Raw genomic sequence first — 15,297 nt, 5'->3', positions numbered from 1 at the left:
CTGAGAGACGGTGACTGGTCTTGTGTCTCAGACAGGGCTACTATAGCAGTCACCGTCTCGTAGTTTCTAGCTTGATACCTTAATTACTATACCAAACTAGCTCTTCTTTTGTGTAACATATGCATTTTAACTTATTTTTTTCTGCACAGCAGTGCATGAATACTTTTCAATTATAAATATTTTACCATCTTTTGAACAAATTACTGCAATTCCAAATTAGATCTATTTATTAGTTAGTTAGTTAGTTAGTTAGTTAGTTAGTTAATTAGTTAGTTAGTTAGTTAGTTAGTATGTCTGTCTGTCTGTCTGTCTATCTATCTATCTATCTATCTATCTATCTATCTATCTGTCTATCTATCTATTATATTTATATGCTGCCCAACTCTCGAAGGATTCTGGGCGGCTATTGATTGAATAGATTGAAGTTCAACAGCAAAAAGTCATTGCTTCCTTTCACACAGAACTTAGAAAAGTTAAAGTTCTGCAACTTCATGTTCAAATAGTAATAGCACTTAGACATATAGTCTGCAGAGAGGGGCGGCATACAAATCCAATAAATAATAATAATAACTTTACAGTGCTTTACAGCCCTTTCTAAACTGGTCTAGAGTCAGCCGATTGTCCCTAACAATCTAGGTTCTCGTTTTACTGACCTCAGAAGAATGGATGACTGAGTCAACCTTGACGTAAAGCTTAGTCAAGTGCAAGAGCAAGATTCAAGCATTCAAGAGTTTTCTGGACCCCAAAATGAGAGAAATAAAGGAAAAAAGTTTAGAGCTTCAATAAGGCAAAAGACAAAACAGCCGAGCTCTTTGTTTCCGGTTGGTTTGCTGGTCAGGCTTCCAAAGATACAATTGCAGAAAATACAGGTAATCCTCAAATTACAATAGTTTATTTAGTGACAGTTCAAAGTTACAACAGCACTGGGAGAAAAAATGAATTCTGAGCGTTTTTCAAACTTTGTAGCATCCCTGTGATCACGTGATCAAAATTCAGATGCTTGACAACTGGTTCATATTTATGACCCTTGCAGAGTCTTAGAGTCATGAAATTCCCCTTTGCAACCTTCTGAAAAGCAAAATCAATGTGGAAGATTGATTGATTTAACAATCAATGTGGAAGATTGATTGATTTAACAACCTTGCCACTTCAGTTGTTGTACTTAGCAACTGCGGCAAGAAAGGTCGTACAATGGGGCAAAATCGACTTAACACATGTGTCACTTCACATTTGTTCATTTCAACCGAAATTTTGGGCTCAATTGCAGTTGTAAGTTGAGTACTATTTGTATTAGCATTAGGATAGACAGGATCCTCAAAACACTTCAAAAATGATTCCGTGTGAACTTTTTAAAAAATGCCTCCATTTTTACAAATCGGCTTAGTGCTTCTTTTTAGTTACACGTGGAATCCCAAAAAGGGGAAAAACATTGGATTACTTTAATGGCAGAGAAGCACTGATTTTGCTCAAGGATCAAGATATTTCTTCCAAACAATTTCTTTGGAAAATAGACATTCTGTATCACTCCTTGCAGACCATACATTCTGAAAAAAGCTATCTGGGTTTCTCATTCAGTTCTAGAACATCTCATAGTCTCTCAAACTACAATTAGTTTGTTTTTCTTGGGAGATAGCTGTGCCAGATAAGTTTGTTGGCAAACAAGAAAATGTTGCTGGGTTTTCTCGTATAATGCAACTTATTATCAGCTTGAGAAATGAAGACTTCCCCACTGACCGGGAAAAAGTGGGGCTTATGATCAGCCTGCTCTCCAGCTCTGCAGCTCCCTTGTTGATGTAGAACCGTCCTTTATTAAATTACTTCAGAGGGTTTTGTGTCCGGTGGATCTTCCCACGCTCGTGGAGACCATTGATTGTTGGGTGTTTCTGTCTGGGCCAATGGTATGCATGAGGAGGCTATCCAGTTCTACATCACTTCCAGACTGCATTTTCCTGGCTTGGCTCCAGATACATGATCCATGCATCCTTTGATCTCCAGATACATGATCCATGCATCCTTTGATCCCTCATTCCTAAGCCTGCAATGGGTGGACCATATTCGCCAAGTCTAAGCAGGTCAGGTACAAGGTCCATCTGCAGTGTCTTTGCCGTCTGACCTCTCAGACCTCATGGATGTATTCAGCAAAAAACAGATGGACCAATTGCCCCCACACGGGCTGTATGGTTGCCCCATTGACTTAGTCTCAGATGTGCCAGTTCCAGCAGAAGGTCTGTATTCCATGTTGGATCTTAAATTGGCTGCATTATGGGACTTTGTGGACAAAAATCTATCTGGGGTTTTATCCAGCCCTTGTCATTGACCCTGTCCATTCTGGTCCTGTTTGTCAAAAGAAAACTGGAGAAACCGACAGGTATGAACAAACTGGGAGGATTTCACCCCTGGTTTGAACATGATACTGTGAGAGCTACTTTGATGTAGGGGTTAGGTCATTGGACTAGAAACCAGGAAGTCGGGAGTTCTAGATCTGCCTTAGGCACCAACCCAGCTTAGGCCAGTCACTTTGACTCAGTTGTAGGAAGGAGCCAAATCACTTCAAATCTTGCCCCCCTCCCAAAAAACACCCTGTAGGAATGGAAGAAAAATAATAATATTATTATATATTTATGCCAATTAAAAAAACCCACGATGGCTATATGAATTTGTCCACATATTTATCAGGACTCAACAGTGACTGGAAGGCACCCTCCAAAAAAAATGAGGCTAAGAATAGGATAAACATATATCCATCCTAAGATAAAATACAGGAAATAGTATAAGGGCACACTAGATGGACCATGAGGTCTTTTTCTGCCATCAATCTTCTATGTTTCTAAGTATTATTGAACTCTTTTTTATTATGATATAGTTTTTATCAGTTTATAATATAACATACAAAGAGAGTACAAAGGCAAATAATAGAGAAATTAGGAAAGGAAAAGGGAAGTGAATAGTGGGGGGGGGTAAGGGGGAAAATTATATTGACTTCTGAATCATTTGTTGCAGTAAAATAAGGCATTAGGATAGGATCTCTCCTCAAATACATTTTCATAATAATAGAAACTAGAAATTTATGTAACAACAAATCTACCTAATCGGTAAAACCCAAGGTCAAAGTTTCATCTTTTTCCACTTCAAGCACAAAATCCAGAAGTGGTTTCCAATTCAAAGTAAAAGTGTTTGGGTGTGCTTTTTTTAAATCAGAGTAGTCAATTTAGCCATCTCTGCTAATTGCGCCAGCCATTTCCAATAACGCAGGCATAGAAATCACATATACAAGCATGACATATTCATTTTAGGATTTCCGAATGCTAGCATTATTAATATATTATAGTGATGACTAAAAGCTAATTATAGCATTTTTCATCAATAGATTATCATTTAATAAGCCAAAATGGATTTAAACTTTGTTTCTAAAAATTAAGCCCCATAAATCACCTGATTTACTTACGAGTGAATCTGAGTAAGAGTGATTCTACATAATTGTTTGACAAAAGTTTTCCACACCCTGAATGCTATCACTTTTAAACATTGTAAATGTATGGGTAGGGGTTCTAAGTTAATTATGCCAAAATTATAAAACTTTTATATGTTCAGGGACCACCTCCTGAGAAAATACAAGAAGCAACAGAGAAGTTATGAAAAGGAAAGGAACATCTTAAAATTGCGAAGTATGGCAATTAAAACGGGAACACAATGTGTAACATTTTTGTAGCCTGGGAAATATCATTGTCTGGGCCAATAACAAAGAAGTTAAAATTAATTACCATTATTCAAGCAAAGTTTACTTAATATCTACCAATGAAGAGCAGAAGTATCTATGGAAAAAGAAATGCCAAATCAATATATTTAGAAAAGGCAAAGGGGCAGAAGAACAGGAGCTAATATAAGATAAATGGACCATGAGGTCTTTTTCTGCCATCAATCTTCTAGGTTTCTATAAATAGGGACAGCAAATAAAAGCTTTTTCTAGTGATCCTAGTAGGTCATGAAAGTTGGATTCTGAGAAATAGGAAGAGAAAGAAGATAGAGCTTATAGCTTTGGAGCCAATTATCAAGAGTGCCATGGACTCTAAAAAGATAAAATTAATTATGGTTGAAATCAAAATTAGTTTTTTGATGTGATCATCAGCAAGGAGATACTTGGGGAATGTGTGATGTGCAGGTAAAGGACTAAAAATATTATGCTTAACAAAATTGTAGGAAGTAAAAAAGTAAAAGTAATGGTTTAAGATGGGTAGACTTCAACTCCTAGAATTCCCTATCCAGCAAGCTGACTGGGGAATTCTGGGAGTTGAAGTCCACATATCTTAAAATTGCTTAGATTACAAAATGCTGAACTAACTAGAATGAGCTAAAAGATTTCTGGAAATGCTGGTACTACAGACTATTCAGAATGGCCTGCATTGTCTCATTTACTATTATTATCAGCCATTAGGCTCAGGTTTAAGGCCTTTAACTTTGAATACAGCTGAACAAGGAGATTTCCACTTAATGATGACTATTTTGTATTACATATAGGATAACTGTGGGGGGAAACAGTTCAACATTGTGTAACACAAAAAGTTAAAAACATTAAAGACAACATTTCTAGGACAGGCTTGATTTAGGGCAGTCTTTTTAAAAGGTTCACTGTGGAAAATTCTGGTGCCAATCCAATTCATATCTATTTTCATACAATAGTTGGGATCCCCGAAAACCAGTGGGGAGAATGATATGTTCAGCCAGTTTTGTTATGTTTTTAAATTCAATGTAGAATTTGTTTCTTTATTGCCCATGGGAATTGTTTCTTTGTGTCACCATTTATTGTTGCTCCTTCCTTCCTGTGTGCCATTTCAGGCAAAATGCAGAATTTATAATGTCTCTCCAGTGTCAGTTACTAATTTTTTTTTAACATAGGGACAGAAAAACTGGTGCAATTAAAGAAGAAAAGAAACCAAGCTTGCAAAGTGGTGACTACTCTGGAATAATTACAAAATGCATAAACACAGTTTAATGATATGGTATATGATTCTGTCTAGACTGGCTTTCAGAATGAAGTTGAAGCTAATTTCTTAATGCTGTAGTAAGACAGATAATATATAAATATAGCAAGATAGATAGGAGTTTCACTTCTCTTAAACTGGGCAGATGGTACTTAAATCATTTTGTTTCATATAAGAGATGGGTGGTATGTGAATATTTTTTTTACTGTCTTTGCTGGAATATGTCTGCTATAACCAGCTGTCCTCAGCGAGCACTGTTTATGTCTTCAAATGTTTGTTTCCTGTTAGCATAGTAACAATGCTCAGAGAATGTATTTGTAGATATCAATACCACGTGAAAATTTCATTTTCCTGGGTTATTGTTTTGTGGCTATGTCTGTGGCATCTTTTGAAGTAGTGAGACTAACCTATAATGTGTAGGTTAGTTGTAATTTAATTTCATCTTAATTAAATCACAATATGTTCAAAGGAAGAATCAATCCAATCTTATTGCAGAAAAATAAGGACTGTGTCAGATGAAACTAAAGATGAGCATTTACATATATTTGCAATTTTCTATAGGAATAGGCAATCCTTTTTGCCTGAGGTTCCTTGAAGGGGGGAAATCCTTTAATAAATTTGCTGGTATGAGAGAAAAGTGAGAATATAATCAGAATTATCCCAGCAAAATCGCTCAGCATAGTAAGAATTATCCCATATAATTTCACACTTTCTTTCGCATTCATACAATTTGTTCTGTTTTTATTCCCTTCTCTTCCTTTTCCTTCCCTCCTTCCTTTATTTCTTTCTGCATTTCCCCTTTCTTTCTTTTTTTCCTCTAGTCTTCCCAATTACACTCCTTTACTGCATACCTTTTATTTTTATTTATTTTTATTCACTGCATACTCCTCACTGCATAACCTAATGGGAAAAAAGAGAGAAAGAGAATTCCCATTTATATGTATGAATACACATAACTGTATTTAAGCTTCTAAGCTTAATTGCTGTGTTGGGCAAAACTAAGGAACGACAGATTTTTTGCAAGTTGCATCCAACTTGTGAGCCAGTATACATACCTACAAGTGAAGACTTGATGTTCAGGAGAAGCAAAGAGTTACTTCTTTGCTTCTCTTGTTAATCAGTCCATCAGTCAGTTAGTTAGAGCCTTGGGGGAAGGTCAGAATAGTGCTTTTGAGGGAAGCAGAAGGAATGAAATAAATATTTTCTCCTGGTATCAGGATTTGTCGCACAGTCTAGATTTCATGGAAATGTCAATTTCATGCTATTTTACTATACATTTGAAAATAAGTTTAACTATTTTGTACATTTCTTTATGAATAGTAGACCTTCTTTTAATCTGAATAAATGCATATCATATTCGCTGTGCAGATATTCTCCTTTCCACTTACTTGGACACAAATGTCCAAAGCAAAATACTTCTGAGTCAATATGTGCAAGATTAGACTACATGCTTCCGTGTGCAAATGATGGAAGCCCATCAAATTCCTCATGGACTTCATCCAACTTGGATTTTGAAGCTGCAATTATGTTGTAAAAGTTATCTACTCTTCTAGGTCTTCAAATTGTACAATTTCTCCAATTTCTATTTACCAGTCAGGACGTTTCTGTACAGTACGACATGATGAGGCCTATAATATCTAGAAAGGTTTGATTTATTGATTTGTGTATGTGCCAGCAAGTCATGAGGATTCCAGATCCGTAGTTGCTCAGTTCTGATGCCAGTAAGAACAATTTTGCCCTTCCACTGCCTTCAGCAGATTCCTATAGCATTGATAATAATGTGTTCAAAGCAGTTGCATTGGGGGTCCCAAGATCACCTGCAGGAGCGCATTCTCTGTTTGTTTGAATGGAAAAGAGAACCGTAGACTGAGAAACAGGGAATCCCATTTTTCACCGGGAAGACCTTCCCCACATGAATATGGGCAGTGAAGGGACGCTCATCTTACCTTCTACCGGAATGCCCTCCGAGGCTGTTGCGGGCGCGGGTACACCCCTCGGGTGCGTGCATGCCATTGGTGCTAGATTTGGCTTCTGCGCATGCCCAGCAAGTGAAATCTTGTGGGAGGATGTGCACGAGAGTGAGATTTTGGCGATTTTCACTGATATTTTTGCTTCCGCGCATGCGCAGAAGTAAAAAATTTGGCAAAAATCACGAAAATATCACTCGCATGAGCATCTTCACATAAAATTTCACTTGCTGCGCATGCACAGAAATCAAATCTCATGCAGGGGTGCATCCAGGGCGTGCAACTGTGTGCGCATCCTGGAATTTCCTACTGGGAGGGAGCATCTGAGCACACCAGCTGCCGCCCACCCTTGAATATGGGATACTTTATAGGCAGGCCCTTTTCCCATAAGTTGCCATTCCAAGGGAATACTATTTCTTTGCTTTATTAAATAGTGGAACCATTTGGATGCCATATAAAATTTATGGAAATGCCACATATTGGGAATAAAATGACTACGTAGAGAAAAATCCTGGCCACATATCCAATTACCAAACCTCTTTTATAACAAACACAGACACACAAATCTACAAAATAATCCTATTAGCTTTAAAAAAAAAAAAAGGATAGCTGTGCCATTTTGTCCTTCAAGTCTACATGCCGATCATTAAAATCATTTGAGTGTGCCTCTTGTCTTTTACCTAAGACCTAATTAATGTCTACAGTTTTTAACATGTGGTAGTAGTAGGTTCCGTCCTTCTGTATTGATGTTTTAAGTTGCTCTTTTATAAATGTTCCTTCTTTTGTTTTTGTCCTTGCTCTCTCTCTCTCTCTCCCTCCCTCCCTCTGTTTTTGTTTTAGCAACTTGTGATCGCAGAGTGCTGAAATAACGCAAAGTCCTCAATCCCACACTTAAGCCTTTCCATAACTCATGCTTCTCTCTAAAATGTTTTTGGTTTGGGTTTTTTGATTGTTGTCTTGTTGTGAACTTTGCAGATTTCTTTCTGAGTGCCACCGTGCTTCTGCTGCATCAGCATTGTCAGTGTGATGGTATTTTTTTTTCTTTCTGTCTGTTTCTTCCACAGGAGCTTAACAAGTAATCTGCCCAATGTGAATCTACCAAATGTGAATCTCCCTAAAGTTCCAAACCTACCAGTTAACATCCCACTAGGCATTCCTCAAATGCCTGCCTTTTCTGCACCGTCATGGATGGCTGCTATCTATGATGCTGAGTGTGTATTCAGTTCAATAGATCTCAATTCAAGCAAAAAAGAAAATAAAACCATCTTGGCATGAATATGAATTGTTCATTTCGAGTCAACGGATCTGAAAAGAGAACCATTGCAGAAGAACAATGGGGCTGTCTACCCCAAACCACCAAAAAGGGGGACAGTAGGCAGTGAAATTGGGCAGATGGGCATTTTATTTTATTTTATTTTATTTATTATTATTTGACAAAATTGATCACATTAAAGATTATTTTTTTAAAAAATTCTGTTTCACACTGGAAATAGTCTTCTGGTTAAAATTGGTCTTTCCAGGATCCCATGTTTGTATATACTTCTAAATATGTGCCAACATTTATCTATCTGGATTTTAAAAAATAAAACAAAATTACGCATTCCAAAAAAGCGAGGGATGGTTCTCATTAACACCTTCCGGATCTAAAATCTAATCTGTTCCTAATTTTCTGAATGATTGTCCAGAATAATAAAAATAATCCTCTCGATTTTGGAAGAGAGGCATCTAGAAAATATATATTACTGCAGTTATTCTTGTTTAGTTAATTTTCCCAAGTAATCTTGGATAATAATCAGACACATCAGACCTAAAGCTACATGGGAAACAAAATGATCACAGCCTTTCCAGTGTTGAACTTTGACTGCCAAAGTTCACCATGGCTTGGTATTGTGAAAGTTGAAGTCCTATATATCTGGATTGGAGAGCAAACTCTACTTTAAATTTCCATGGGGGTTGCTAATGATTCCAGTAATACAGCTAACTAGGCTAAATTATCTCAATCTGGAGAATATTAAAACCACCCCTCCCCAGTCCTGCTGCCTCTGTTATTGCTAAAATCCTGTTATTCCATGCAAGGGTGGGGTTTTTTTGGAATCCAAAAAAATGTGCATTAAAAGTCACAGCTGTTTACTTGCCCATGGACCCTGCAGATTATAACATAATCTACTCTGGACTAAAAAGAGTTCTGAATTTTTGTGATTACAAACATCAGTTTTGTTTAGGAATAGAGCCAATTATTTTTAAACAAATATTGTATTTGGGGAGGGGGTGTAAATGTTGCCACAATACATTTCCTCATTCGTAGAAAATCTTTGTTCTTCCAAGTAGGAAAAAGCTTGACTGCTTTGCAACTCTAGGAAATGCTAAGATTTTTTGCATTGTCCTTCCTTCCTTCCTTCCTTCCTTCCTTCCTTCCTTCCTTCCTTCCTTCCTTCTTTCTTTCTTTCTTTCCCTTCCTTCTTTCATCTCTCTCTCTCTTCCTCCTCCTCTCTTCCTCCCTCCCTTCCCTCTCTCTCTCCAGACAAATGCACACAACAGGAAATAGGGACACGAGAGGACAATTTTGTAAACAATTTATTTTATTTTTACATGCATGGTAATGAAATGTCATTTTCTGAATCTCTTCTTGTCATGTACCATTTCATGACAGAGGTATCTGGCACATTTTAAAGTTGCTTTTGGTGGCATATTTGTGTCAGTACATTTGTTCATTTGTAAAGGACCAGCAGAAATATAATGCTGGAAATAAGAATCCCCCACTACAAAAACAAAGTTAATAACAGCTGTAGATTATTGTTTTATTATTTTCAGTCATAATGCACCCATCATGCATATGTATTCTCTTGCAGGCAAATGATGTCTGGAATAACAAATCATGGTTTATTCGATGTTTAATTTAAGATGACATGGAAGTGCATCCTTGTGACTTCAAAACCATGCTTATGTCTTTATATTTTGTACAACAACGCCAAGCTATGGTTCAAACAGTCACAATGTGTTTGTGATGTCCCAACTGGGACATCGCGTATTTCTCAGAGGAAATGTATCTTTTCAACTGACATTATACAGACTCAGTCTAGTCAATCACCATCCCTATCTCTATCTTTCTAAAAGTACAACATGTTCTGATCATAATCAAATTTTCCCATGTGGCAACAAATGATAATAAAGTCAAATTATAATAAGAACATTAGTTTGAACAAGTTATTCCTTTTTTTTTGAGCAATCATTCAGGAACAGGAATCCATTTTCAAATTTCCAAGTTGAGGGTTGGTGTGGGTTTTTTCCCCCCCAAACCACGACAATTTTAAATTGCAAATGAAATGAATAGCTGTTCAAAAAAAAAATGTTTGCAATTCATATTCATGCTAAGCTGATTTATAAAAGGTTAGATTAGGCAGTCTATGTAAGCTGGGGGGAGAAAAACCCTACTTTGTTCTGTGCATGCTGCGTGATAATGTTCCATTTTAGTTTATTTTTGAAAAGATAAGAATCAAGGCCTTAATCTTACACGTGGTTCCTCAGAGTAAGTCTCGTTGAAAATGACACATACTCATGAGTTGCAGATACCTAAAATCAGAGCCCACAGCCATTGCAATGGAGCAGTCGCGTGAAGCTGAATATGCCACTAAACTTCCCAGTTTAAAATCTTTAAAAATCCCAAGGAGCCCTCGAAAAGGAAAAGCCAAAAACAGCCTTCTTCCCTCTCTTTTTTTTAAATTTGAAATTTCTAGAAGCAGATGGGTGTCATCGCGTTGTAATAATAAGTAACAGTTATTGCATTCCTGGCTACCTAATTGCTTAAAACAAAATCACGCTGTTCCAAAACGCCATTTCCCCCCCCCCAAAAAAAAGCTGGACTGGATTGGGTAAACATTTTCAAATGTATCTCTGAACTGGAAGAAACTGGAACTAGGCTGAACCAATCAAGTTTCTGAATCCATGTACAGGTAGTCCACGATTTACAAGAGCTTGTTTAGTGACCATTCAAAGTGACAACGGCATTGGAAAAGTGACAGGACCATTTTCCACACGCATGATGGTTGCAATATCCCCATGGTAACGTGATTTACATTTGGATGCGTGACCACCAATGCACATTTATGAGAGTTGCAAGGTCCTGGGGTCATGTGATTCCCCCTTTGCCACCTTCTGACATGCAAAGTCCATGGGGAAACAAGATTCACTTAACCGCCGTGTTGCTAATTTAAAAACTGCTTTGATTCCCTTAACAAACCTGGCGAGAAAAATCATCAAATCGTGCAAAATCCACTTGAGAAATTTCTCACCTAGCAACGTAAAATTTGGGCTCACTTGTGGTCATAAGTCAAGGGCTACCTGTATATACTATAGTATTTTTTGATGGTCTGTTCTTCAAGAAAATGCCTGATTCTCTATCTTTTCATTGATTAAAGTTCCCTTCTACCTGTTTAGGAACATGCTTCAGTGTTTTCACCCCCTTATCTGAAGATGTCTGTTTTCTACAAACAAGTCCGTGCATTGTTTGAATAATTATCTTTGTTGGCCTAGGATTCCAAGAGCCCCTTGGCATGTTGGGAATATGGTTTCCACGTGTGCATTTAGCTTTATCCTTACTGTAGCATTAATTCAATGCAGCTGGCATCGGTTACAATAGAAACAGTCTTCCTCATTTGTTTCTATAGACGATATCAGCGTGACATGACAATGCATGGTGTGTCAAATATCAATCACTGTGTTAGCATTAGTGGTATGCGAGGAGTGGGAATAATATCTTGAAGATTCCTTGGTCATAATGATTATGGGTGTAGGGGGGGAATAAGAAAAGGAAAGAAGAAGGGTAGTAAATAGATAAATTTATCCACATAAAACATAATGTAAAATTTACCTTGTGAGTGGAAGCATTAGGCATAATTTTAGCTGAACAGAAGTCTAATCGGCAGCGAGACAGGATACCTCCAAATATATAAGAAAAATCTGAACAAGAAAACAAAACAAAACAGAGCAAAACAAAAACCTTACAGAGACCTGCTTAAGGATATCGATCCCTCTTTTTCCAGAATAATTTTGCTTCAAAAACAAAAATTGGTCAAATCGCTAGTGACCTCAACCTTTTCTGAGCAACGTTTTTTTTAAAAATGTCTCGTTGTGAATAATTTAATTGCCTTACCCTGATTTATTTCCAGCTGTTCAAAAAAAAAATCAGGTCCTCGCTCACCACTTGTTAGCACTGTTTTTCCCCCCTTCGAAACCCTTGCGATAAAGGAAGTGGGGGAGAAACGGAAAGAGAACAAATCCGGTAATCTGTGAAAATAAAATGCATGAAACCTAAAAATAACCACATGCGATTGTGCAGTGCGGTTATTATCAAGTAGAGACGTCCCTTTACTTTTGTAGAGCCTTCAATTCAACAACTACAGAAGAAAATGTGGTTATTGAAAAGGGCTGAGTTCTTTTTCCCGTCCGCGATGTTTCCAGGTGAATGTGCTTTTCTTACATGACTTGTCTTCTCCGTCTGATCTGGAAAGACTTGTAAGAGATAGGTAGACTAGAAAACCTGACAAGCCTGATGATGGAGATTTCCCCATGGCGTTGTTCTGTGTCTTCGGTCACTGTTACACCCCATTCCGTGTGTAAGAATGATCTCCACATCAGGATTCTAAAATCAGTGAGCCAGCTGTAACCTGGTTGTTTCTTATTTTTCATTTTATCCTGGCAGCAATGGATCAGGAACATCAGAAGATCTGTTTTGGAAACTAGATGCCTTACAGACCTTCATCAGGGATCTACACTGGCCTGAGGAAGAATTCGGGAAACACTTAGAACAACGACTAAAACTTATGGCTAGTGATATGATCGAATCCTGTGTAAAGAGGTGGGTTGAAAAATGTAAATTGTGAACTAGAATTGATTCTAGTTGCTGGAACTTACACATTGTTCTTTGGCCACCTTTTTAAGGCTTGAACAAGCTTGATTCTGAATTCATTACCAGTCCTTACTACATTTTGGATGAGGGGAACACACAATTTTGGGGAATTAGTTTGCACTAATGGTTAAGTCACTAGGCTTTTAGAAACCAGGAAGCTGTAAGTTCCAATTTCACTTTAGGCATGAAAGTTGGTTGGGTGACTTTGTGCCAGTCAATCTCTCTTATCCTAATTCCTTTGTTGTGGTGGAAAAATAAGAGGAGAAAGGAGTAAATAACTCTTCTGGAATTATTTATAAATATAATAAAGGTGGGATGTTTTTTTTAAAAAAACTTTTATTGCGGAAAAAATCAGTAACGATGGCTACCTTCTCTATCAAATTGTCTTTTCCAAATCATAAATGTACTTCCAAACAGAACTATATGAAATGGAAAATATATGTATTTGAAATGAACTATATGAAATGCATAATATGCCCAAATAAGCGCTCTTACTCATTTTCACCATTTGTCACATGTTATCTGATGGACTTAGAGATGGGTTCCTCCCGGTTCGGACCAGTTCTTCCGAACTGATAGCAACCCGCTGGTGACATCATGATGACATCATGGTACTGGTTCGGCACTGCCATCTTTTTGGAGGATTTTTTTTTCTGAATTTTTTTTTAATTCCAGTTTTTTTTCTTCTGCACATGAGTTTCTGGCACTGTGCATGTGGTCGCCATCTTGTTTTGGGATTTTTTTTCGCTTTTGTATTTTTGGGATTGTTCCCCCCAATTTTTTTTTCTTCTGCACGTGCTCAGAAGCCGGGCTTCTGACACTGTGCATACTGTCGCCATCTTGTTTTTGGCTTTGGGGGCTTGTTTGTTTGTTTTGCCACTGCCCATGCTTCCACGTGTTTCATGCACATATGCAGCCATGCCCCACAGGAAGAAGCGAGGTAAGTTAGAATCCACTTAATCAACTTGCAAGACATTGGGTTTACCTTACTTTGCTATGTCTCTTGGGTTGCTTGCTAGAGAAGATGGGAATACAAGGTAGAGCTGAAGTATAAACAGGGAGCTCCTAATTATACAAGCTCTGTCTTCCCCATTATGATTTTGTCATGTCTGAAAATGAAATTTAAAATGAGCAACTTTTTTAGGGTTGCTGGAGCTCTGTATCATTTTTATATGTTTTGCCATGGAGCTGGTGTGTGCAAAAATCTAATTAATACTTGCTTATGTGGCAGTTATGAAGAGAACATGCAAACAGGAAACATTGTGAAAAAATATTAAATATAAAGTCACCAATTAACAGGTTTGTTTAGGTTGTGCTTAAAACAGAGCATTCCTCAGCTTCCTTTCATTCTGTGAGTCTTCTTTTTTGGTCCCTGTTATACTTCAGCTACAAATTAGGTAATACCAGCCATATTATAGGAATGCATTTTTATCGCTTGGCGTGATAACATCATCACACTGTTTAATTAATATGAGAAGGTACTTACTAATTTTCTTGTCTCTCGATATAGAAATAGAAGCAGTCTGAAGAGCATGACTAAATATGTGGCAAAAATTATTTGCCAAATTGATTTCAAAAGAGATAGAAGCCAAGTAAAACGTCCCTCTTACCAATTTCCTTCATACCATCAAACACAAGTTGTGGGCTATTATCTGAGGAGCCATCTTGCCCCAGTGGGATTGGCCTGCCTCAATCGCTTCAGTGAAAGGGACTTGCTAAAGACTCCATCTGTTTATAAATGTTGGCTGATGGAGTCAGGGAGAAGAGCCTTTTTCATGGTGGCCCCCATCCTTTAGAACATCCTTCTACAGGAGGTGAGATCTGCCTCCACTCTTCTGGTTCTCCAGAAAGGCACTAAAAATCTGGTTTTGCTGGCTATCATGGAAAACTCTTTGCTTTGAGTGGTTCACAGGATAGGAGAAAAGACTTCACCCCCGCTCTGTCCATCTCCTTGTTTTTAGTTCTTATTTAAATCTTATTAACGTTAACTGGTTTTATATTTATCTTTTTTGCAAGCTGCCCAGAGTCACAGTGAATTGGTGACATATAAGTTTAATCAATCAATCAATCAATAAACTTCTATTTAAGAAATATTGTGAAGGACACTCAGGACACTTGTAATTCCACCATACTCATACCCTCAAATTGTGGCCCAAAAAGTCAAAATAGCAGATTTAATTGAAGCTTCATCTTTTTATCTGTGGAAACAGGTGAAGGTTTGATTACAGCACCATGGCGGCCATCTTAACTTTTTAAAATCATACCCTAAGGACAGCTCTGGTTTTACTAACATAGCTGGCATGGTCTCTTTTTTTCTTCTGAACTTCACATCAGCCAGCAGTGTCCTTTGCTCTGAAGCTTTCAGATTGTGTTGCATTGATCACAAGGATTATTTAATGCAATATATTTATACCTCAGCCAAATATCTTCCTTTTTTTTATATTCA

The 15,297-nt window shown here is 37.4% G+C and overlaps 1 protein-coding gene across 3 annotated transcripts in view; it reads left to right on the top strand.

Annotated features, from left to right (window-relative positions):
• Positions 1-15,297, top strand: part of CADPS (calcium dependent secretion activator) — a 526,173-nt gene that overhangs the window by 405,217 nt on the left and 105,659 nt on the right. For 2 of the 3 annotated variants that reach the window (XM_070738156.1, XM_070738155.1), the window contains one exon: positions 12,645-12,800. In XM_070738156.1, the coding sequence (XP_070594257.1) occupies positions 12,645-12,800 (156 nt within the window). Of the gene's footprint in view, positions 1-8,010; positions 8,158-12,644; positions 12,801-15,297 lie in introns of all 3 variants that reach the window. The other variant, XM_070738154.1, reaches the window with a different exon arrangement.

The sequence above is a fragment of the Erythrolamprus reginae genome, chromosome 2 (assembly GCF_031021105.1).
Source record: "Erythrolamprus reginae isolate rEryReg1 chromosome 2, rEryReg1.hap1, whole genome shotgun sequence".
Classification (NCBI taxonomy): Eukaryota; Metazoa; Chordata; class Lepidosauria; order Squamata; family Dipsadidae; genus Erythrolamprus; species Erythrolamprus reginae.
The sequence above is the reverse complement of the archived record's forward strand: the minus strand, read 5'-3'. Positions and strand labels throughout refer to the sequence as shown.